Raw genomic sequence first — 25,048 nt, 5'->3', positions numbered from 1 at the left:
TGTTCATCATGAAGAAACTATTGCACTCAAAGCAAAGCTTTGTCTGGATAGTTTAGTTTCAATCGTGAGGTTCACAAATCAAGCGGTAACTAAGCTGAAGTAATGATTTATTAAGTCATTTTATAACTTTTTTATAGAGATTTCATTGTACAAAACAATGCTTTTGTCCTACATAAACCCAGCATCATGTAGAATAGTATACATGCCTACAAGCAAGAGGCCAATCAAGTAGTCTTTGTTGAGGCCCATCAATAGCGATAAGTGGCTGGGCCAATTATTTTGTCATCATAACGTCCACTTTGTCTCAAGAGTGCAGATGGCATGGCTTTCTTGCATTAGTTATTCTATTCTGCAAGACTAACCATTTGTTACATTAATTGCATAAATCAAATACAATTACTTCAGTTCCCTTGAAAGAAAAAAGTGTTCTCAATGCAATATTGTCAAAAGCACAAACTGATATCACATTCAAATGCTTACACACGAGACCCATAGAGAGGTCATGAATTGGACACTGACATACAGTATGCCTTTTGTAAACACCAGCTGGGCGTACTGAAAAGATGTCTGAATAATCAGTGTGTCATCCCCGGTAACTGGTAGTTCCCTATCCAACTTTAGGCAGGCAACGCCAATACACAAACCATTGCCATTTCTAAAAAGATTTTAGGTATATAAGGATTTTGCTGATCATATGAAACACTCCATATTCCAGCAAATGTACATGAAATGTTGACAGTCGCTTGTAGGCTACCTTCCAGACCAGTTACTTAATAGTGCAGGGTACTCTGTTGCCCTAGACTTTTCTACATTGCTGTTGGAGGGATAATGTTCCCAGGGAGCAACACACATTTGTAATAACACAAGGTACTTGAATAAATGAAGTACATTTTTTGAATTTTGACAGATCGGTTTGTTTTCCAGCTGAGGTACAGCACAGTGACCTAGGGTACCCTTTCATAGGTTGGCCTGAAAACTAGAGTAAGGAAAGTAAAATACATCTTGATATGACATTTAATAAAATGCACATACAATTATATTTGTATTCTGGGTGCACGTTTTGTTGAAATATTATCCATAGAAAGAATGCCAGAACCAGTAAGACACAATTGAACAGTTCCTCTGGGGACTGGGGGAGGAGCTGTGTTTGACAGAGAGCCTTTGTACTGGACAAAGAAGTCTTCATATTAGATAGATCAGCCTGACTGCTAACGGTCATTTCATGCTGAACTTGGAGGAGGCATAACGCTAATCAATAGAGTAGGTGTGAGTATTGATTGTATCCTAGTTAGCAACCTAATTTAACCTTTGTCTTAATTCCCTTTTGTATTCTTGGAGGGTATCTGGGAATGGTTAAGACTTCACATACTGCCTACTACAAGAAGGATACAGCTTGATGATTCATGTGTTTCATCTAGTTTGTCTGCAGATTTTAAATTTTCCTAATGAATACGGTCTTATATTTAGGGGACATAACAAGGCAGCAAAAATGAAGCGCTCCCTTGGACTTTGCTTGGTGGTCTGTTTTGGGATACTCGATTTGGGTAAGTGCACTTTGGCTGTAGTGCGCTTTTAAATTGCTGTATGAGGTTTGACTAGTGCTATTTCACACTTTTTGGTGAAAGATGAGGAATGCTAAACACAACTCATTCATTGTAAGAATAGCTTCATTTTGTGACATGTTATATATGATATGTTTGTGATATGTTTAATATGTTGCATGAAAACAATTGCAGTTTGTAGGTTAATTCTTAAGATCACTGAAAACGTTTTCTTGCCTCGGAGCCATGCAAACTTAATTGTACTCTCAGAGTGATGCAAACTACATTTACAAGTTGATGTTTGAAAAATATCTCTGACTTCAAATAACCTACTCATTAAAAAACATATATATTTTTAGGCTGTGCACTTCGTTGCTTCAAGTGCTCCGATTACACAGGGCGCTGCGAGAATGTTCAAGACTGCACTTATGAAGATTCCTGTTTATCTCTGAGTGAAAGAGGTGTGTTTTTAAGTAACTTTGGATAAGAGTGTCTTATATGACTAAAATGTAATGTAAATATAAGTTTGCTATAGGCTTTTAGGTGGGTAAAATGTACATTTAAATCTGATTACACCATATGTAGGACATTGGCTGAAACATTTTGTATATTCCTATTTTATGTCTAAGGCATTTGATTGTAATTGAATAACAGTTTTATTCTTTATAGGTGGGAAGACAATTCGACAGTGTATCAGATACACAGACTGTGACAATTCTCGGCTGTCCCAGATGTTCCCTGCAGTCTCCGGATTCACGTACCGGTGTTGCAGCAGCAACCTGTGTAATAGTAGTACCACTATTGCCACGAGAGGGCCAGTTTTCGCTTTGATGGGGTCACTATTGGTCTTTTGGTGGTCCTCACTGTGAGCTCCAACTGCCATGGACAGCTGACGCAGAGCCGTCAATGGAGCTGCAGATTGATTGCAGTCAGTAATATGATTTTATGTTATTGTTGATAGAGTTAAATTTGTTGTTTAAACTGTGGATGAACAATGTCCGACTTAGCTGCAGTCTTCCTGTTTTCTCAAATGCTTTTTTTTCAGTGAACTAACCTAGAGGAACACTCAAAATAGAAATGTCCATGTTTATTTATTTTGGTTGTTGTAAATTGATACTTGACAGTTATGTGCATATTTGGGTTAGGCCATTCGCTTTAGAAGCATCAGGCTAAGACAACCTCGTTCATCCAATAATGAATAACCGGGAACATAGTACATGCTATCCATACTGTAGTCTGAAGGAGGGTTTCCTCCCACTTTATGTACACTTACTACAGCCTCATTTTACCATGATGATTAATCAATTTCACTAGGAACGCAGAATAGTCGTGAAGATAGGCTGCACAGATGGGATGGGATATGTTAGTAATCTATTCACCCACCTAGGCACCTACTCACTCAAGTCAAGACTGAAAAAAATGTAAGCTGAAAATATATTTCCCCAGTGTTTTAAGTTGTGATAAGAAATATGTTTCAATAACATTTAAAACCATGTTAAAAGTTGTAAATTGTCAATCAGTTTTATTCTCACTTGTAAAAGACTCACCCAAACCAATAAAATGACCTACCGGTATTTAAAAGAGACTGTTTCCCATTTCTTTCTAACCCTGTTTATAATAGCAAGGAGGTTATCCACAGTAGCCTGTAGCTGCCATAAATGGACTTTTAAGTTTCCAGCTGCTAGCTTACTAGCTAGCAACAAACAAAAAAGCAACAATAGTATTGGATTCTCCATCAACACACTGCAATTTAAGACACACTTTTGAAAGTACGGCCAAGTGCATCTTTTAATTATTTAACTATTTATACAGTTTATTTTTTCTGGAAATTGTTTCAATTTTTTATTTTATTTAATGAGTTTGTCGGGTAGGGAAAGTTACTATGCACCGGAGCACGGCGAATGGTTGACCAGCCAATAATGTGCCCGAAATTAAATTACACCAGTTGTTTGCATAACATTTGGAATATATTGAATGTTCACATCAAATATTGGTTATCAATAAATACAAATAAATACATATATTAAAAACATCCCGTGGCATTATGTGGGATGCAGTGGGATCTAAAAAGGATTCTGGGAACCCTCTCCATTGTGATTATAATAAGCTACTTGAGTCTACACTTTGTGCTTTCTTACAATTTAACTTAATTTATGTTAAGGTAAAATAAGAATGACAATACTGTTGACTAAGGGCTCTATTCGATCTGTAAAGCTGAAGTGTTACAGAACCCGCAATAGAAATGTAAAGGTAATTTCTGATTGAGCCAACATATGCATTGTTTACCATGAATGCAGTCTCCGCTAAAGCGGGAACATTGCCTTTAAATTTCAATCAGCTGTAAAACTAAACTGCCGTGGTGTGGACTGAATAAAGTCCTAAGTCAACAACTATTTACAAAAATAAAAATGAAAACAAAGGTAATCATTTCACTAGAGCATTATATCAATACATGTACCTTATTTTCAGGCATCAATTTTACTATTCTCTGTCACTAAAGTCTCCCAGACCTTCCACCTCAATCTTTCGACCAATCTCTTCCAGCTGAACTGTTTTCTTCTGCCCATTCTTCTCCTTTGCTTTCACATGCTCCTCCTTCTCTGGCTGTGCTGCATACCATGGCCGGGAGGCAGAGCTGCTATCACAAGTCCGTCCCCCTCTTCGGAACCCTCCCCTGCCAGCCCTGACCAATCCCCAGCCCTGTAGCTGGCCTTCAGGCACGTCCCCCTCCTGCACTCCTCGTATCTGGTCCAGCTCCTTGGCGCTGAGGGCAGGCATGCGCACAGGGACCGTGTTCCCGAACTTCGAGTAGTCCACTGAGTAGCGGCCATCCTCCTCCGTCATGATGGAAACAAAACGCCGGCCCCACAGAATCTCCTCGGGGGTGTAGGAGGTACGCGCCTGCATGGTGATACCTGTGGTCTCCACCACACCTGTCAATCAACAAAGACAATAAATCAGTCATTTGTTTTTGACAAATCAGAATACCAAAAATGATTGATTACTTAGAATGAAATTCAAAATTCATTTATTTGTTTGTGATACTGTAGACATGAAAGAGTATACAAAAAAAACTATAATTTGAAGGGCTACAGTAGAGCACTTGAGGTCTGAAAACATCTGACAAACTTTGATTTTGGAGTGAACTATCACTTGAAGGTTGTAGGCTCTATTTTAACAAACCTATCGCAATGGTAAATGTTAGTGCTGGCGTCAGGAATATTTTTTGCTTGATGAATAAACAAGTTGTGTATGTCTCGAGGCTTGGCCCCTCACTCAGAATGTGCTCCATGGCTAAATATGTGGTTGCTTCAAGTTGTGTATTTACAGTCTTATGTATTACGTAGTCATAAACTCTAATTATAATGTTAGTCCGTTATAGCCTAGTTTGCCCCATATTTTCTAAATATGTTGAACATGTTTCTAGTCCCCATTGTTCTCATTGCATTGCTTCAATATGGAAATACATTGTTAAACATAGGCTAAAGCATTCGCACTGATATAGGACAAAACCTACTGTAAATTGCAGTCTGGACATGGACATGCCAAACATAGTCAATAAGCAAGATTAAATTCACTGGTCTATTGATAAGGCCTAAAAATACAGTTTATAATTCTAATTATTCTAATTCACTTCTACTTGGTCACAATCCCGGATCCGGGAGCATCCTCATTAGTAAAAAAGCTGACTAGCATAGCCTAGCATAGCGCCACAAGTAAATACTAGCATATAAATATCATGAAATCACAAGTCCAAGACACCAAATGAAAGATACACATCTTGTGAATCCAGCCATCATTTCCGATTTTTAAAATGTTTTACAGCGAAAACACAATATGTATTTCTATTAGCTAACCACGATAGCAAAAGACTCAACCGCATATTTTCACAATTTTTTTACCGCATAGGTAGCTATCACAAATTCGACCAAATAAAGATATAATTAGTCACTAACCAAGAAACAACTTCATCAGATGACAGTCTTATAACAGATTTATTGTATAGCATATGTTTTGTTCGAAAAATGTGCATATTTCAGGTATAAATRATAGTTTTACATTGCAGCRACKATCACAAATKTCACCAAAGCAGCTAGAATAACTACAGAGASCAACGTGAAATACCTAAATACTCATCATAAAACATTTATGAAAAATACATGGTGTACAGCAAATGAAAGACAAACATCTTGTGAATCCAGCCAATATTTCAGATTTTTTAAGTGTTTTACAACGAAAACACAATATAGCATTATATTAGCTTACTACAATAGCCAACCACACAACCGCATTCATTCACCGCAAAGGTAGCGATAGCGAAAAAACCAGCAAAAGATATAAATTTATTCACTAACCTTGACAAACTTCATCAAATGACAGTCCTATAACATCATATTACACAATACATATATGTTTTGTTCGAAAATGTGCATATTTAGCGGTACAAATCGTGGTTTTACAATGTGAATACGTAGTCAAAATGCACAAAATTGTCCGGAGAAATCTTGGAGAGTCACCTAATCTAATCAAATAACTCATCATAAACTTTACTAAAAAATACATGTTGTACAGCAAATGAAAGATACACTAGTTCTTAATGCAACCGCTGTTTTATATTTTTTTTAAATAACTTTAGTACGACATACAGCTTACGTTATAGCGAGACAGCGCCCAAAATCAGGGCGGAAAATATGACTAAACATTTTCAACAGAAATACGAAATAACATCATAAATGGTTCCTACTTTTGATGAGCTTCCATCAGAATGTTGTACAAGMWGTCCTTTGTCCAGWATAATCGTTGTTTGGTTGTAGAATGTCSTCTTCTCCTGWCGAATTAGCAACCAAAGCTAGCCATGTGGCYCAAASGTGCCCAACTTCACATAACGCAKAYAAAAGAAAATGCKGAAAAWCGCAATAAACTGATATAAACTGATATAACTTGGTTTAAAATAACTACTTTATGATGTTTTTAACACATATATCAAATAAAATCAGAGCCGGAGATATCTAACGTCTATACCGAAAGCTTTTCAGAACGCAATCTGGGGTCCCTTCTCGCGCCTTCCAAGACAATGAAAATTCTGGTCACGTCATTCCAAAAGCTCTTGTTCGGCCTCAGATCAAGCTAGACACCCCATTCCACCTCTCACTGCCTGGTGACATCTAGTGGAAGGCGTATGCAGTGCATGTAGTCCATAGATTTCAGGCAAATTAATAGGAAGGCCCTGGAACAGAGCCTCGATTTCAGATTTTTCACTTCCTGGCAGGAAGTTTGCTGCAAAATGAGTTCTGTTTTACTCAGATATAATTCAAACGGTTTTAGAAACTAGAGAGTGTTTTCTATCCAATAGTAATAATAATATGCATATTGTACGAGCAAGAATTGAGTACGAGGCAGTTTAATTTGGGAACGATTTTTTACAAAGTGAAAATAGCGCCCCCCTATTGAGAAAAGGTTTTAAAGAAGAGATCAAAACTATGTAATAACACTTACGGAATCATGTAGTTACCAAAAAAAAGTGTTAAATCAAAATATATTTTATATTTGAGATTCTTTAAAGTAGCCACCCTTTGCCTTTAACAGCTTTGCACACTCTTGGAATTCTCTCAACCAGCTTCACCTAGAATGCTTTTCCAACAGTCTTGAAGGAATTCCCACATATGCTAAGCACTTGTTGGCTGATTTTCCTTCACTCTGCGGTCCAACTCATCCCAAACAATCTCAATTGGGTTGAGGTCGGGGGATTATGGAGGCCAGGTCATCTGATGCAGCACTCCATCACTCTCCTTCTTGGTCAAATAGCCCTTACACAGCCTGGAGGTGTGTTGGGTCATTGTCCTGTTGAAAAACAAATGATAGTCCCACTAAGCGCAAACCAGTTGGGATGGTGTATCGCTGCAGAATGCTGTGGTAGCATTGCTGGTTAAGTGTGTCTGGAATTCTAAATAAATCACTGACAGTGTGACCAGCAAAGCACCATCACACCTCCTCCTCCATGCTTCACGGTGGGAACCACACCTGCAGAGATCATCCGTTCACCTACTCTGCGTCTCACAAAAACACGGCGGTTGGAACCAAAAATCTCAAATTTGGACTCATCAGACTAAAGGACAGATTTCCACCGGTCTAATGTCCATTGTTCGTGTTTCTTGGCCCAAGCAAGTCTCTTTTTCTTATTGGTGTCCTTTAGTCGTGGTTTCTTTGCAGCAATTTGACCATTAAGGCCTGATTCACGCAGCCTCCTCTGAACAGTTGATGTTGAGATGGGTCTGTTACTTGAACTCTGTGAAGCATTTATTAGATCTGCAATTTCTGAGGCTGGTAACTCGAATGAACTTATCCTCTGCAGCAGAGGTAACTCTGGGTCGGTCCTCATGAGAGCCAGTTTCATCATAGCGCTTGATGGCTTTTGCGACTCCACTTGAAGACACTTTCAAAGTTCTTGAAATTTTCCAGATTGACTGACCTTCATGTCTTTAAGTAATGATGGACTGTCATTTCTCTTTGCTTATTTGAGCTGTTCTTGCCATAATATGGACTTGCTGTTTTACCAAATAGGGCTATCTTCTGTATATCACCCCTATCTTGTCACAACAGAACTGATTGGCTCAAATGCATTAAGGAAAGAAAATCCAATAATTGACTTTTAACAAGACACACCTATTAATTGAAATGCATTCCAGGTGACAACCTCATTAAGCTGGTTGAGAGAATGCCAATAGTGTACAAAGCTGTCATCGAGGCAAAGGATTGCTACTTTGTAGAATCTCAAATATAAAATATATTGTGATTTGTTTCACACTTTTTTGGTTACTACATGATTCCATATGTGTTATTTCATAGTTTTTTATGTCTTCCCTATTATTCTACAATGTAGAAAATAGTAAAATAAAGAAAAACCCTGGAATGAGTTGGTGTCCAAACTTTTGACTGGTAAGTAGGGGTAAAAGTGACTAGGCAGGCCTCCCGAGTGGCACAGCAGTCTAAGGCACTGCTTCGCAGTGGTTGAGACGTAGCTGTAGACCCGGGCTGTGTCACAGCCGGCCGTGACCGGGAGACCCATGAGGCGGCGCACAATTGGCCCAGTGTCGTCCGGGTTAGGGGAGGGTTTGGACGGCCGGGACAGCCTTGTCCCATTGCACTCTAGCAACCCCTTGTGGCGGGCCGGGAGCCTGCAAGCTGACATCAGTCGCCAGCTGGACAGTGTTTTCTTCGACATATTGGTGCGGCTGGCTTCCGGGTTAAGCGAGCAGTGGCAGGGTTGTTTTTCGGAGGACGCATGGCCTCTCCCAAGTCCATAGGGGAGTTGCAGCGATGGGACAAGACTGTAACTACCAATTGGATATCAGGAAATTAGCTTGGTACCTAGCTAGCACCAATACAATCAGCCTGAAAACAATTACTAGTTCATTTTCATTATTCTTAACAATGATTTAGGAATCCTTGTAAGTAAGTATTAGCTAGGTTGCCACTTGTTGTTCGCCTATTGAAATTGAACTTCAGTTCATGAAAATAAATGTTGTCCAAAGCTAACGTTATAAGCAGCCAGCTAGCTTCATCTGGCTAGTGAGGCTCGACGGGACCGGGTTATGTGTTGTGAAGCTAGCCACAATAAGGATTAGGCACAATAGTGGACTTTGCGATTAGCCTTCAAAATAAAAGTATATTACATTGCACTAATTTGCCAGAATTTTACGTAATTATGACATAACATTGAAGGTTGTGCAATGTAACAGGAATATTTAGACTTATGGATGCCACCCGTTAGATAAAATACGGAACGGTTCCGTATTTCACTGAAAGAAAAATTGTTTTGTTTTTTGATGATGATAGTTTCCGGATTCGACCATATTAATGACCAAAGGCTCGTATTTCTGTGTGTTATTATGTTATAATTAAGTCTATGATTTGATATAACAGTCTGACAGAGCGATGGTAGGCACCAGCAGGCTCGTACGCATTCATTCAAACAGCACTTTCGTGCGTTTTGCCAGCAGCTCTTCACAATGCTTCAAGCATTGAGCTGTTTATGACTTCAAGCCTATCAACTCCCGAGATTAGGCTGGTTTAACCGATGTAAAATGGCTAGCTAGTTAGCGGGGTGCGCGCTAATTGCGTTTCAATCGGTGACGTCACTCGCTCTGAGACTTGGAGTAGTTGTTCCCCTTGCAGAGGGGCTTTTGTGGAGCGATGGGTAACGATGCTTCGAGGGTGGCTGTTGTCGATGTGTTCCTGGTTCGAGCTCAGGTAGGGGCGAGGAGAGGGACGGAAGCTATACTGTTACACTGGCAATACTAAAGTGCCTATAAGAACATCCAATAGTCAAAGGTATATGAAATACAATTGTATAGAGAGAAATAGTCCTATAATTCCTATAATAACTACAACCGAAAACTTCTTACCTGGGAATATTGAAGACTCATGTTAAAAGGAACCACCAGCTTTCATATGTTCTCATGTTCTGAGCAAGGAACTTAAACGTTAGCTTTTTTACATGGCACATATTGCACTTTTACTTTCTTCTCCAATACTTTGTTTTTGCATTATTTAAATCAAATTGAACATGTTTCATTATTTATTTTAGGCTAAATAGATTTTATTGATGTATTATATTAAGTTAAAATAAGTGTTCATTCAGTATTGTTGTAATTGTCATTATTACAAATAAAATATATATATATTTTTTTAATCGGTCGATTAATCGGTATCTGCTTTTTTGGTCCTCCAATAATCGGCATCGGTATCGGCGTCGAAAAATCATAATCGGTCGACCTCTAGTCTGAATACCTTCCGAATGCACTGTAGGCCAATTCCCACGAATGTAATGGGTTAACACAAAACTACCAAAACAATTCATTATAGTGAACATGGCAATCGAAAAGCCCAAATCAGCGGTAAGATTTGCAATAAGCAAGATGTGAGTTGTGTCCACTCCAGTCTACACAACTCTGCCGGTAAAACACATTTTTCTACAGTGCATTTTGTAGCATCACCCAACAATGATTTGACATTACAAAAGCCATTTCACACGCAATTGAATGCTGAAGGTGCTGCACAGATATACACATTTTAGATCAAGGATAGGCTTTCCTTGGCCCGAGCAGCTGCCCTCTGTGTTCTGACTAGTTTGACAGGCTACTGAAGGAGAGGACACATCAATTCAGTCACTAAAGATTAGGGTTATTTTCTGAGTAATAAACATTAGTGAACCGGCAGTTCGTGACGTTTGAAACTATTTTCTGTCCGATTCATGCTGAGGTTGAATCGGTTTGGGCTCCCGATGCACTAGCCCTTAAACATTTGAACCGGGGACCGATGCGTATCAGTGAATCGTTCCATCTCTATTGTCATGACGTTGCCCTCTTTGGGTACAGCAAGCCCCATCCCCCTCTCCCTGCCTCCTACAACTAGGCTGCTGTGGTCAGAGAGGTCGTAAATTCCTGGAGGAGATGATCTCCTCATGGCCACAGTATAGAGACAGAGTGAAGTTTCATAGAGAACAAAGGAATTTCTTCCATCTCACAGAACTTGAGGTCCGAACAACATTTATGTTCCGGAGAAGGTATAAAAGATCGGTGAAGAATCCAGCTACGAACTGGTCCGTTTGGTACAAGTTTGTAAAACTCATGAGAGACGGTGCGGCCACATTACCATAACGCTGTTTATATAATAGCCTCAGATATGAGGTTTACATCTAATTGTTGTATAAGATGAATGAGTGAGGATGATACTGTTTGTAAAATTGTGTAATGTGATTTTGGACTGTTTAATGAAGGAAACTCCAATTCCCTTTTGAGTTTAACTAAATCAGAGGACCGCCCATGAGCCCAGTTAGGGTCGGGCATCCTGGGACAGGCCCTTTTCTGCAACTTCCGAATAAAAACCCCACCTTGAGAATTTCTCAACAGACCATGTTTACTCTCAATCACGAGAGGACAATTTTCTTACCTTACCTTTACCTTACCTTTCTTACCTCTTACCTCGATAACGAGAAGGCCAAGGTTTGAGTAGATGGCTGAATCTTTTAACCATACCACGTGGTTAAACTCTTAGACTATCGATACCGACAGAATAAGAACAAGTCTTTGATATTAATTACTAGTCTGTAGCTAAGAATTCGGTATCATTGAACGCGAAGACCAACAACCCGCCGACACATCTATCCATAACGACATGAATGCATGTCACTCTGAACTATCCATTCTAACTACGACAGAGAAAAAGAGAGAGAGAGGACGGAAACTCTCCAACAGAAACTAACTTTTCAGCAGAGATCCCGACGACACACTGAGCATAAATATATATATTGATTGCAATTGTTCCCGCATGAGTGAGCGTTCATGTGCAAAGGATTAACATTTCAATTGTTATAGTTATCAACTCTGTAGTGACTTCTCAGCTGACCCACACTCCCCTTTTGTCTAACAAGCCGCCATGCCGGTTTAGCCTACTAGGGCACATTCCCCTATCATTTCTTGTAACCATATTTACTTTGTTTGTTTGTGTGTGCACTTCTGTGATTGTTTAGTTAGTTAATAAATAAATGATTTAAGACAATTGATGTATGGATGACTCATAGTGAAGACTGGGTTCGTGCAGATAACCAACAATTTACGACGTTTGGAATGAGACTAACGTGAGGTAAAATAAATAAATAATTAATTCGAAGACTAATTGATCAGATATAAAATATCTGAAAAGTTATATTAGGAAAATTATAACTTTGTAATCTAAATATTTTCCTTGGTGCCCCGACTTCCTAGTTAATTACAGTTACATGATTAATCAGTTTAATCGCGTAATACTAATTACAGAGAATCTTTGATAAAAACTAAGTCTTCAGTTTAATGATGCCAAAGACATGACACTATGAACAACACATCATCATCTCCCATCCTACCTTCAAGAATAACAATGATCTCCATGTCCTCTGTGGCCAGGGAGTGGGCGGAGACCTCATAGAGTGGGCTGCCACGTTCTATGGTGTGACTAATGATGAGAGGGGACACCAGGAAGATGCCGTTGCTCCTAAGGGGATTCTCCACCTGGATATCCAGCTGGCAGACAGGGATCACCTCACCCTCAGTGGTGACCGTCCGGCGGATCACCTGCCACCGGCAGACAGAGAGAGGGGACATGTTAGAGAGCTCCTCATCACTCACTACAGCTCAAGTACCGTCAATGGTTTCACATGATATCGGTCATCTGTTAAAACCATTATCAGCTACCTAACTGAGCACTTATTGAAAATACTTTCATAACCATACATAACCCATAAATGTACATGTTGTGATTAAAGAGGTTATTGCACAGTAATAACAGTGTGAATATACTGCATTTGAACCCAAAACTAGCACCTCACATTTACGCTGATGGTCCCAATTACTAGTGATCGGGGGGAAAAATAATAGTTACATATCGGGATCAATCAATCAAATGTATTTATAAAGCCCTTTTTACATCAGAATATGTCACAAAGTGCTATACAGAAACCCAGCCTAAAACCCCAAACAGCAAGCAATGCATATGTAGAAGCACGGTGGCTAGAAAAACTCCCTAGAAAGGCCGGAACCTAGGATGAAACTGAGAAACCAGGCTCTGAGGGGTGGCCAGTCCTCTTATGGCTGTGCCGGGTGGAGATTATAAGAGTACATGGACATTTAAGGCCAGATTGTTCTTCAAGATGTTTAAACGTTCATAGATGACCAGCTGGGTCAAATATTATTTTTAACGATATATCGTATCGGTTTGACAATATCGCAATATTATTTCTGCGCTAGTTGGCTGTACCTACACCCAAACTAATTTTTTCCCCTTCAAAGATTGTTCTCCATCTTCTTTTTAAATAGGGAGCCAATTTGTTTTCAGTACTTATTTCCATGACTGATGAAAACTTGTTTTCTCATGGCTCTCTTGCCCCTCTGCAGCAGACATATGGTGAGCAAAGTTTGGAACATCGAATCACAATAATATCAGTATCGAAACACAACATTTATTTGTGGTACAAAGTGGGATTAAAATTGATTTAACTATCATTTTTTTGTCAATGATCTACACAAAATACTCTAATGTCAAAGTGGAAGAAAAATTCTAACATATGTAAAAAAAAAAAAAATGCATGAAAAATATAACACTAATATATCTTCATTAGATAAATATTCAACCCCCTGTTTGGCAGTGATTACAGCAGTGAGTCTTTCTGGTTAAGTCTCTTAAGAGCTTTGCACACCTGGATTGTACAATATGTGCACATTACTATTTATTAAATTCTTCAAGGTCTGTCAAGTTGGTTGTTGATCATTGCTAGACAGCCATTTTCACGTCTTACCATAGATTTTCATGCCAATTTAAGTCAAAACTGTAACGAGGCCATTTAGGAACAATTAATGTCATCTTAGTAAGCAACTCCAGTGTATATTTGGCCTTGTGTTTTAGGTTATTGTCCTACTGAAAGGTGAATTTGTTTCCCAGTGTCTGTTGGAAAGAAGACTGAACCAGGTTTTCCTCTAGGATTTTGCCTGCTCTATTCCGTTTCTTTCTATCCCAAAAAACTCTGTAGTCCTTGCCGATAACAAGCATACCTATAACATAATGCAGCCAGCACCATGCTTGAAAATATTAAGATTGGTACTCAGTGATGTGTTGGATGTGCCCCAAACATTACGCTTTGTATCCTGTCCAAAGTGTAATTAATAGCTTCACCATGCTCAAAGGGATATTTAATGTTTTACCCATCTACTAATAGGTGCCCTTCTTTCCCTGGTCTTTGCGGTTGAATCTGTGTTTGAAATTCACTGCTCAACTGAGTAACCTTACAGATAATTTTAAGTGTGGGGTACAGAGATGAGGTAGTCTTTCAAAACTCATGTTAAACACTATTATTGCACACAGAGAGAGTTCATGCAACTTATTATGTGACTTGTTTTTACTCCTGAACTTATTTAGGCTTGCCATAACAAAGGGGTTGAATACTTATTGACTCAAGACATTTCAGCTTTACATTTTGTCTTAATTTGTAAACATTTCTAAAAAGATAATTCCACGTTGACATTATGTGGTATTGTTTATAGGCCAGAGACAAGAAATCTAAATGTAATCAATTTTAAAAATTCAGGCTGTAACACATCAAAATGTGGAAAAAGTCAAGGTGTGTGAATACTTTCTGAAGGCACAATTGTGAGAATCACAATACATATCGGCACCTAAGTGTCGTGATAATATCGTATCTTGAGGTCCCTGGCAATTCCCAGCGCTACCAATTACTGTATATCCTGGGCCCAGTATCAGATAGGATTAAATGCATATGAATAGAATGGACGACTCATTGACTTGAATGGGGACTTCTGATCTATTCATTCTGTTTCTATGCATTTAATCCTATCCGATAGGCGAAATCCAGATAACTTTTGAAAAACTAGGCCCTGAGCATAACCTGGAGTTGAATAGTAGCCGAGATGATCATGCTCTTCCGCAGGTCACCCAAGCGGAACATGAACGTGGGCCGGCCTTGGCGTGGTGCGATCACTGCGTTCCGGGAGAAGATGAGGGTCTCTGCTCGCCTGTTAGCCTGAGCAGTCTTCATGAAGACACAGCCAAGCATCACAGCATTGACGATCAGCCCGAGAATGTTCTGGACGATCAGCACCATGATGGCCAGCGGACACTCCTCTGTCACCATTCGCCCCCCAAAACCTATCGTCACCTGGAGGACAGATGGACATGTAAAATCAGATAATGACTACATACTACAAGACAATTTAATTCATGTGAGACAAAAGGGTAGGCAAATTATTTAAAAATTCTAACTGTCCCATTAAGTGTAGTTTGATATGGTTGTACAAAACTATCTCCAAAAATGTTTTACAAAACCAATGTCAAAAGGTTTGGTAAGTGGATGCTTACCTGCACTTCGATGGAGAAGAGGAAGGCAGAGGTAAAGGAGTTAATGGCAGTGACACAGGGCACGGGCCCGGGCTCCCCGTTTGGGTCACGGGGTTCCAAGTCACCGTGGGCAAAGGCCATGAGCCACCACATCATGGCAAAGAGCATCCATGAGCAGAGGAAGGCCGAGGTGAAGATGAGGAGGGAGTAATGCCATTTTAGGTCCACCATAGTCGTGAAGACGTCCTGAAGGAATCTGCCCTATGGTGGCCAAGAGATGAAAATAAGTATCCATATTACAAGTACAACTCCACTGTAAATCAAATGTAAATCAAACAGGGTTTGTTAGATGATGCTCAACTGCCAGCTTCCTCCGCCTGCATTCTAGAGATGGTTAGTATTGTAGTGGAATGGAGATCTGGGATCCATATGTATCAAGCGTCTCAGAATAGTTGTGCTCATTAAGGATCAGTTTAGCCTTTTAGATCACAACGAATAAGATTACATGGACGTGGGGCCTGATCCTAGATTAGCTACTCCTACTCTGAGACACTTGATTTTTGGCCAAGAAAAGTCGACATTTTCAAAATGTTTCTGACCTGCTCACGAATGTTCTTGTGGGCCACATTACAGGATCCATTCTTGGTTATAAACCTGGCCCGTTGGGAATTGGTTTTGAACTGGTTGGGCTGCTTGGCATTCTCTGCCAGTCGGGTCAGAAAGAACCCATCCGGTAGTAGTGGGCCCTTCCGGGCCAGCATATTGCTGGTGAGGAAAAATTATGTATTTCACTGGAAAGAGCACACTTTATTTGATTAAAATCTGTGAAAACAAAATATGTCAATTGAATACATCATATATCAACTGAAACATTTTTCCAGATAGATATCTATTAGGGACAATTAATGCAAAAAACAGCATCCTGATGCCAAATCATTACATACAGTAGTCATTACATAATATCATGAGTCATTCATTTTTAAGCTTGTAACGTTTCAAAATAGTCTACACTAGCATAGGTTTATCGCAGTCATTGGATATGCAAATGCAGGTGTAACGTTACCTTTGAAGGTAGCTGAATAATTAAACGATATTCGCCATAATATTTTTATCAGGCTATGCTAGCTAGCTATTCTAGCCAGCTAGCTAGTTTAGCCACTTCAGCCATGAAGGCAATTGAACGAACAAAGCATCTATTTTAGAAAGACTTGCTTACTAGCAAGCTTATATAAAATGCTAGAATTTGAACAATTTAGTCGCCAAGCGAGTGTATAATATTAACAACACATGACATCTAGTCGCGTGCACTGTACAAGAAGCAGGTGCACAAGATTTAGGAAGGTGACTGGCTCGCGCGGCCGACGTAAACATCTGTAGTCAGGGTGGTGACGATGATGAGAATGTAGCATTTGTAATTATTACATTCACTGAGTTTCACGCCTATGGTTTCACAATATGATAAACACATATCTTACCTCGATATAAGTGGCAGTGAGTCTTTTGGAAAATAAATTGAACAAATAACCAAGATGATTTTAGAGCTACGTGTGTCCCCAGTCCATTGTACTGGCGCTGTTGCAGAATGTCAAATGTATCCTGAGTGGACCACTGACCCCAATGCACTTAATGCAGTTTGCAGGTTGAGGTCAATTGAATTGATTGGATATTGTGATTCAAAGAAATTGAAAAGCAACATTTTATGAACAATTATTTACAAGTTCATTTTTGTAAACAATTAGCGATTTCTTTAGCTTTTTCCTTTCTGTAAAATATTTTTTCTTCATACTTCATTGATATAAACGTGTGTCTTAACTCCACAAGAAAAGAAACGCAGAAGCTGCTAATAGTCCATTTTGTATTTTAGATTAAGATTGGGATTGAATGGAATGGCGTAGTATTTGCTGATCCTATCTGTGTCTATGGGGAACTGGAACTTTATCACACAGTCTGTAAATTTCATTGTAAAACATTTCCTGTAAAATGTACAGTAATTTACTGACAGCAGTTGGCTGTCAGTTACTGTAGTTACAGCTACTGTGATACATTTTACAGTAATCAATTTTACAGTACCACATATTTTACTGTAATCAAATGTCCAGTGTATTACAAAATAATTGTAATTACAACAATATATCTTATGATATACCCCTGACTATCTCTGGATAGTGCCAATACAATACTGATATATTCATTGTAACTTAATGCCAGAGCAATGAAACAGTACAAAAGAGTAAAAGTTACTATTAAACTGTAGGAAAATTATTTCTACAGTATTTTACTGTAATTACAAACGATTAGAGCAAGCAGGCTGGCTGTAGACATTTGCATATTATATCATATTAAGGAATACTAGGTGTTTTATATCACTTGCACCTCTAGTGATTACAGGGCAAAACAGGGCAAAACAGATCAAATGGACATGAAAAGGTTTTAGACCCGCTACCACTCTGATCTATTAGGAAACTACTACCACATATCACCTAACAAAGGCTTCTAAATTGACAGTCACTACACGGCGAAACAGATAAAAAAGGATATGGCTAGCCACTCAACCATTAAAAGTTTGATCTGTTCTCTATATACAGTTGAAGTCAGAAGTTTACATACACTTAGGTTGGAGTCATTAAAACTCGTTTTTCAACAACTCCACAAATTTCTTGTTAACAAACTATAGTTTTGGCAAGTCGGTTAGGACATCTACTTTGTGCATGACACAAGTAATTTTTCCAACAATTGTTTTCAGACAGACTATTTCACTTATAATTCACTCTATCACAATTCCAGTGGGTCAGAAGTGTACATACACTAAGTTGACAGTGCCTTTAAACAGCTTGGCAAATTCCAGAAAATTATGTCATGGTGTCACGCCCTGGCCTTAGTATTCTTTGTTTCCTTTATTATTTTAGTTAGGTCAGGGTGTGACATGGGGAATGTATGTGTTTTTGTATTGTCTAGGGTGGTTGTATGGTTTAGGGGGTTAAGTAGAGTAGATGGGTTTGTGTTTAGTGTAGGTGTCTAGCTGTGTCTATGGTTGCCTGAATGGTTCTCAATCAGAGACAGATGTCATTAATTGTCTCTGATTGGGAGCCATATTTAAGACAGCCATYGGCACTAGGTTAATGTGGGTAATTGTCTATGTTCTATGTTGCATGTGTGCACTTAGTTCGGTTTAGCTTCACTTTTGTTCATTTTGTAAGTGTTTGTTTTTTCCCTTCATTAAAAGATGTATTTTCCACACGCTGCGTTTTGGTCCTCTCTTCCACGTCAAGACGATCGTGACACATGGCTTTAGAAGATTCTGATAGGCTAATTTGAGTCAATTGGAGGTGTACCTGTGGATGTATTTCAAGGCCTACCTTCAAACTCAGTGCCTCTTGCTTGACATCATGGGAAAATCAACAGAAATCAGTCAAGACTTCAGAAAATAAATTATAGACCTCCACAAGTCTAGTTCATCCTTGGGAGCAATTTCCAAACACCTGATTGGTACCACGTTCATCTATACAAACAATAGTACGCAAGGATAAACACCATGGGACCACGCAGCCGTCATACAGTTCAGGAAGGAGACGCGTTCTGTCTCCTAGAGATGAACGTACTTTGGTGCGAAAAGTGCAAATCAATCCCAGAACAACAGCAAAGGACCTTGTGAAGATGCTGGAGGAAACAGGTACAAAAGTATCTATATCCAAAGTAAAACTAGTCCTATATCGACATAACCTGAATGGCCGCTCAGCAAGGAAGAAGCCATTGCTCCAAAACCGCCATAAAAAAGCCAGACTACGGTTTGCAACTGCACATGGGGACAAAGATCATATTTCTTGGAGAAATGTCCTCTGGTCTGATGAAACAAAAATAGAACTGTTTGGCCATAATGACCATCATTATGTTTGGAGGAAAAAGGGGGAGGCTTGCAAGCCGAAGAACACCATCCCAACCGTGAAGCACAGGGGTGGCAGCATCATGTTGTGTGGGGGTGCTTTGCTGCAGGAGGGACTGGTGCACTTCACTAAATAGATGGCATCATGAGGTAGGAAGATTATGTGGATATATTGAAGCAACATCTCAAGACATCAGTCAGGAAGTTAAAACTTGGTCGCAAATGGGTCTTCCAAATGGACAATGACCCCAASCATACTTCCYAAGTTGTGGCAAAATGGCTTAAGGACAACAAAGTCAAGGTATTGGAGTGGKCATCACAAAGCCCTGACCTCAATKCTATAGAAKATTTGTGGGCAGAACTGAAAAAGRGTGTGCGAGCAAGGAGGCCTACAAACCTGACTCAGTTACACCAGCTCTGTCAGGAGGAATGGGCCAAAATTCACCCAACTTATAGTGGGAAGCTTGTGGAAAGCTACCCGAAACGTTTGACCCAAGTTAGGCAATGCTACCAAATACTAATTGAGTGTATGTAAACTTCTGACCCACTGGGAATGTGATGAAAGTAATAAAAGCTGAAATAAATCACTCTCTCTTCTATTATTCTGACATTTCACATTCTTAAAATAAAGTGGTGATCCTAACTGACCTAAGACAGGGAATTTTTACTCGGATTAAATGTCAGGAATTGTGAAAAACTGAGTTTAAATGTAATTGGCTGAGGTGTATGTAAACTTCCGACTTCAACTGTAAATGTAAGGGAACCACTACCACATATCACTTAAGTTCGTAAAGCACTCTCACTAAGGGATGCAACAAATATAGCCTCTTACAAGACATGCCTCAAAATATGTTAATGAGTGAGAAACATCAATACCATGCACACACTAGTGTTCAAAAGGTTTTTGGCACTCCAAAATGTGGTCTGGTACTGTATTCTGAATTACAGTAAATGACTGGCAGCTATTTGCCAGTAGGTTGCTGTAGAGCAGGGGTGTCAAACTCAATCCATGGAGGGCCGAGTGTCTGCGGGTTTTTGTTTCTTCCTTTCAATTAAGACCTAGACAACCAGGGGAGGGGAGTTCCTTACTAATTAGTGACCTTAATTCATCAATCAAGTACAAGGGTGGACCGAAAACCCGTAGACACTCGGCCCTCCATGGAATGAGTTTGACGCGTGTGCTGTAGAGTTTCAGGACAAGGTTTGTAGAATTCCTAAAATACAGTACATTACCATATTCTGTGGGCATTCTTACTCACGCGTGCAACAAATATTGTCTCTTACAATGTCTCTGAGGGATCTTTGGCCTGTTTTGTTAACTACCTCTCTCAAAGTGTGCAGTGTATAAAGTCAGAAAATCTGCTTTCTCAACCACTGCCTGTCACCAAGGGAGTACCCCAAGGCTCAATCCTAGGCCCCACGCTCTTCTCAATTTACATCAACAACATAGCTCAGGCAGTAGGAAACTCTCATTCATTTATATGCAGATGATGCAGTCTTATACTCAGCTGGCCCCTCCCCAGATTTTGTGCTAAATGCTTTACAACAAAGCTTTCTTAGTGTCCAACAAGCTTTCTCCACCCTTAACATTGTTCTGAACACCTCCAAAACAAAGGTCATGTGGTTTGGTAAGAAGAATGCCCCTCTTCCCACAGGTGTTATTACTACATCTGAGGGTTTAGAGCTTGAGGTAGTCACCTCATACAAGTACTTGGGAGTATGGCTAGACTGTGCACTGTCCTTCTCGCAGCACATATCAAAGCTGCAGGCTAAAGTTAAATCTAGACTTGATTTCCTCTATCTAAATCGCTCCTCTTTCACCCCAGCTGCCAAACTAACCCTGACTCAGATGACCATCCTACCCATGCTAGATTACGGAGACATAATTTATAGATCGGCAGGTAAGGGTGCTCTCGAGCGGCTAGACGTTCTTTACCATTCGGCCATCAGATTTGCTCCTTATAGGACACATCACTGCACTCTATACTCCTCTGTAAACTTGTCATCTCTGTATACCCGTTGCAAGTCCCACTGGTTGATGCTTATTTATAAAACCCTCTTAGGCCTCACTCCCCCCTATCTGAGATATCTACTGCAGCCATCATCCTCCACATACAACACCTGTTCTGCCAGCACACACACCCCTGGGTCGCTCCTCTTTTCAGTTCGCTGCAGCTAGCGACTGGAACGAGCTGCAACAAACACTCAAACTGGACAGTTTTATCTCCATCTCTTCATTCAAAGACTTAATCATGGACACTCTTACTGACAGTTGTGGCTGCTTTGTGTGATGTATTGTTGTCTCTACCTTCTTGACCTTTTTCCTGTTGACTGTGCCCAATAATGTTTGTACCATTTTTTGTGCTGCTACCATGTTGTGTTGCTACCATGTTGTTGCTATGTTGTTGTCTTATGTCTCTCTTTATGTAGTGTTGTGTTCTCTCTCTTGTTGTTATGTGTGTTTTGTCCTATATTTATATTGTATTCATTTTTTAATCCCAGGCCCCCGCAGGAGGCCTTTTGCCTTTTGGTAATTGTAAATAATGTCATTGTAAATAATAATTTGTTCTTAACTGACTTGCCTAGTTAAATAAAGGTTAAATAAAAATAAATAAAATAATAAAATAAAAAACAAAGGCACGCCTTACAATATGTTAATGAGCCAGAGACTCAATTTCCCCACCCACAACATTTCCCCACAATTCACTATAATTAATACTGTAAAACACATTTACAGTATTTTACTGTGCATTCTACAGTGTTTAATTGTTGAAATTACAGAAAGGTCTTAGTGTGCTACATATTTTTTAAATATGGTATTTTACTCTTCATTCTACAGTAATCAACTTTATTACGTTTATACAGTATCAAATCAAAGTTTATTTGTCACGTGCGCCGAATATAACAGGTGTAGTAGACCTTACAGTGAAATGCTTACTTTCAGGCTCTAACCAATAGTGCAAAGAAAAGGTATGTGTGTGTGTGTGTGTGTGTGTGTGTGTGTGTGTGTGTGTGTGTGTGTGTGTGTGTGTGTGTGTGTGTGTGTGTGTGTGTGTGTGTGTGGGTAAGTAAAGAAATAAAAAACAGTAAAAAGACATTTGAAAATAAGAGTAGCAAGGCCATATACAGACACCGGTTAGTCAGGATTATTGGTATGATACATGTAGGTATGGTTAAAGTGACTATGCATATATGATGAACAGAGAGTAGCAGTAGCGTAAAAAGAGGGTTGGCGGGCGGTGGGACACAATGCAGTAGCCCGGTTACCAATGTCGGGAGCACTGGTTGGTCGGGCCAATTGACGGTAGTATGTACATGAATGTATAGTTAAAGTGACTATGCATATATGATAAACAGAGAGTAGCAGAAGTGTAAAAGAGGGGTTGGGAGGGGGGCACACAATGCAAATAGTCCGGGTAACCATTTGGATACCTGTTCAGGAGTCTTATGGTTGGGGTAAAAACTGTTGAGAAGCCTTTTTGTCCTAGACTTGGCACTCCGTACCGCTTGCCATGCGGTAGTAGAGAGAACAGTCTATGACTGGGTGGCTGGGTCTTTGACAATTTTTAGGCCTTCCTGGATGGCAGGCAGCTTTGCCCCAGTGATGACGGGCCTACACACTACCCTCTGAAGTGCCTTGCGTTCGGAGGCCGAGCAATTGCCGTACCAGCAGTGATGCAACCGGGCAGGATGCTCTCGATGTGCAGCTGTAGAACCTTTGAGGATCTCAGGACCCATGCCAAATTCTTTTAGTTTCCTGAGGGGGGAATAGGCTTTGTCGTGCCCTCTTCACGACTGTCTTGGTGTGTTTGGGCCATTCTAGTTTGTTGGTGATGTTGAGAGCTTCAAGTTCCTTGGTGTCTACCTGCACTACAGCCCACCGATGAGAATGGGTGTCCTCGTGCTCCTTTTCCTGTAGTCCACAATCATCTCCTTAGTCTTGGTTACGTTGAGGATAGGTGTTATTCTGGCACCACCCGGCCAGGTCTCTGACCTCCTCCCTATAGCTGTCTCGTCGTTGTCCGTGATCAGCCTACCACTGTGTGTCGTCTGCAAACTTAATGATGGTGTGTGAGTCGTGCCTGGCCATGCAGTCGTGGTGAACAGGAGTACAGGAGGAGACTGAGCACGCACCCCTGGGAGCTCCAGTGTTGAGGATCAGCGTGCAGATGTGTGCTACTACCCTCACCACCTGGGCGGCCCGTCAGGAATCCAGGATCCAGTTGCAGAGGAGTTTTAGTCCCAGGTTCCTTAGCTTAGTGATGAGCTTTGAGGGACTATGTGTTGAACGCTGAGCTGTAGTCAATGAATAGCATTCTCACATAGGTGTTCCTTTTTGTCCAGGTGGGAAAGGGCATGGTGGAGTGCAATAGAGATGGCATCATCTGTGGATCTGTTGTGGCGGTATGCAAATTGGAGTGGGCTAGGGTTTCTGGGATAATGGTGTTGATGTGAGCCATTACCAGCCTTTCAAAGCACTTCATGTCTACGGACGTGAGTGCACGGGTTGTAGTCATTTAGGCAGGTTGCCTTTGTGTTCTTGGGCACAGGGACTATGGTGGTCTGCTTGAAACATGTTGGTATTACAGACTCAATCAGGGACATGTTGAAAATGTCAGTGAAAACACCTGCCAGTTGGTCAGCACATGCCCGGAGCACACGTCCCGGTAATCCGTCTGGCCCCGCAGCCTTGTGTATGTTGACCTGTTTAAAGGTCTTACTCACGTCGGCTACGGAGAGCGTGATCACACAGTCGTCCGGAACAGCTGATGCTCTCATGCATGCCTCAGTCTTGCTTGCCTCGAAGCGAGCATAGAAGTGATTTAGCTCATCTGGTAGGCTCGTGTCACTGGGCAGCTCGCGGCTGTGCTTCCCTTTTTAGTCTATAATAGTTTGCAAGCCCTGCCACATCCAAAAAGCGTCGGAGCCGGTGTAGTATGATTCAATCTTAGCCCTGTATTGGCGCTTTGCCTGTTTGATGGTTCGTCGCAGGGCATAGCGGGATTTCTTGTAAGCTTCCGGGTTAGAGTCCCACACCTTGAAGCGGCAGCTCTACCCTTTAGCTCAGTGCGAATGTTGCCTGTAAATCATGGCTTCTGGTTGGGGTATGTACGTACAGTCACTGTGGGGACGACGTCCTCAATGCACTTATTGATAAAGCCAGTGACTGATGTGGTGTATTCCTCAATGTCATCAGAAGAATCCCGGAACATGTTCCAGTCTGTGATAGCAAAACAGTCCTGTAGTTTAGCATCTGCTTCATCTGACCACTTTTTTATAGACCGAGTCACTGGTGCTTCCTGCTTTAATTTTTGCTTGTAAGCAGGAATCAGGAGGATAGAGTTGTGGTCGGATTTACCAAATGGAGGGCGAGGGAGAGCTTTGTACGCGTCTCTGTGTGTGGAGTACAGGTGATCTAGAATTGTTTTCCCTCTGGTTGCACATTTAACATGTTGATAGAGATTTGGTAGAACTGACTTAAGTTTCCCTGCATTAAAGTCTCCGGCCACTAGGAGCGCCGTCTCTGGGTGAGTTGTTTCCTGTTTGCTTATTTCCTTATACAGCTGACTGAGTGCGGTCTTAGTGCCAGCATCTGTTTGTGGTGGTAAATAAACAGCCACGAAAAGTATAGCTGAGAGCTCTCTCGGCAAGTAGTGTGGTCTGCAATTTATAACAATATACTCTACTTCAGGCGAGCAAAATCTATATCATACGTGATACAGTAAGTTACTGATAGAATTAC

General features: G+C 40.4%; 2 protein-coding genes across 4 annotated transcripts; one reads left to right on the top strand and one right to left on the bottom strand.

Moving 5' to 3' along the window:
* Positions 1 to 219: 219 nt before the first annotated feature.
* Positions 220 to 3,124, top strand: cd59b (CD59 molecule (CD59 blood group) b). The gene is made up of 4 exons (XM_023984878.2): positions 220 to 1,260; positions 1,468 to 1,544; positions 1,901 to 2,002; positions 2,211 to 3,124. Exons 2-4 carry the CDS (start codon positions 1,490 to 1,492, stop codon positions 2,408 to 2,410), a joined length of 357 nt encoding a protein of 118 aa, XP_023840646.1. The 5' UTR covers positions 220 to 1,260; positions 1,468 to 1,489; the 3' UTR covers positions 2,411 to 3,124.
* A 178-nt stretch (positions 3,125 to 3,302) lies between these two features.
* kcnj11l (potassium inwardly rectifying channel subfamily J member 11, like) lies at positions 3,303 to 17,025 on the bottom strand. Of its 3 annotated transcripts, none has more exons than XM_023984874.1 (6): positions 16,901 to 17,025; positions 16,025 to 16,216; positions 15,447 to 15,686; positions 14,977 to 15,246; positions 12,445 to 12,652; positions 3,303 to 4,474 (listed from the first exon to the last, which is right to left on the bottom strand). In XM_023984874.1, exons 2-6 carry the CDS (start codon positions 16,184 to 16,186, stop codon positions 4,023 to 4,025), a joined length of 1,332 nt encoding a protein of 443 aa, XP_023840642.1. In that variant the 5' UTR covers positions 16,187 to 16,216; positions 16,901 to 17,025; the 3' UTR covers positions 3,303 to 4,022. The 3 variants fall into 3 exon arrangements, with proteins under 3 accessions (XP_023840642.1, XP_023840644.1, XP_023840643.1); XM_023984876.1 differs by having other exon boundaries at positions 16,025 to 16,190; XM_023984875.2 differs by lacking the exon at positions 16,901 to 17,025 and adding an exon at positions 16,489 to 16,804.
* Positions 17,026 to 25,048: the final 8,023 nt, after the last annotated feature.

This window comes from Salvelinus sp. IW2-2015, linkage group LG4q.1:29, assembly GCF_002910315.2.
Source record: "Salvelinus sp. IW2-2015 linkage group LG4q.1:29, ASM291031v2, whole genome shotgun sequence".
Lineage (NCBI taxonomy): Eukaryota > Metazoa > Chordata > Actinopteri > Salmoniformes > Salmonidae > Salvelinus > Salvelinus sp. IW2-2015.
This window is presented reverse-complemented; position numbering and strand designations above follow the sequence as displayed.

Coding starts and splice junctions, on each gene's coding strand:
- cd59b (XM_023984878.2), top strand. CDS start 1,490: ATGAAGCGCTCCCTTGGACTTTGCTTGGTGGTCTGTTTTGGGATACTC. Junction 1,545..1,900: donor TTTTGGGATACTCGATTTGG/GTAAGTGCACTT, acceptor ATATATTTTTAG/GCTGTGCACTTCGTTGCTTC. Junction 2,003..2,210: donor TTTATCTCTGAGTGAAAGAG/GTGTGTTTTTAA, acceptor TATTCTTTATAG/GTGGGAAGACAATTCGACAG.
- kcnj11l (XM_023984874.1), bottom strand. CDS start 16,186: ATGCTGGCCCGGAAGGGCCCACTACTACCGGATGGGTTCTTTCTGACC. Junction 15,247..15,446: donor TCTTCTCCATCGAAGTGCAG/GTAAGCATCCAC, acceptor TCTGTCCTCCAG/GTGACGATAGGTTTTGGGGG. Junction 4,475..12,444: donor GATCATTGTTATTCTTGAAG/GTAGGATGGGAG, acceptor GTTGATTGACAG/GTGTGGTGGAGACCACAGGT.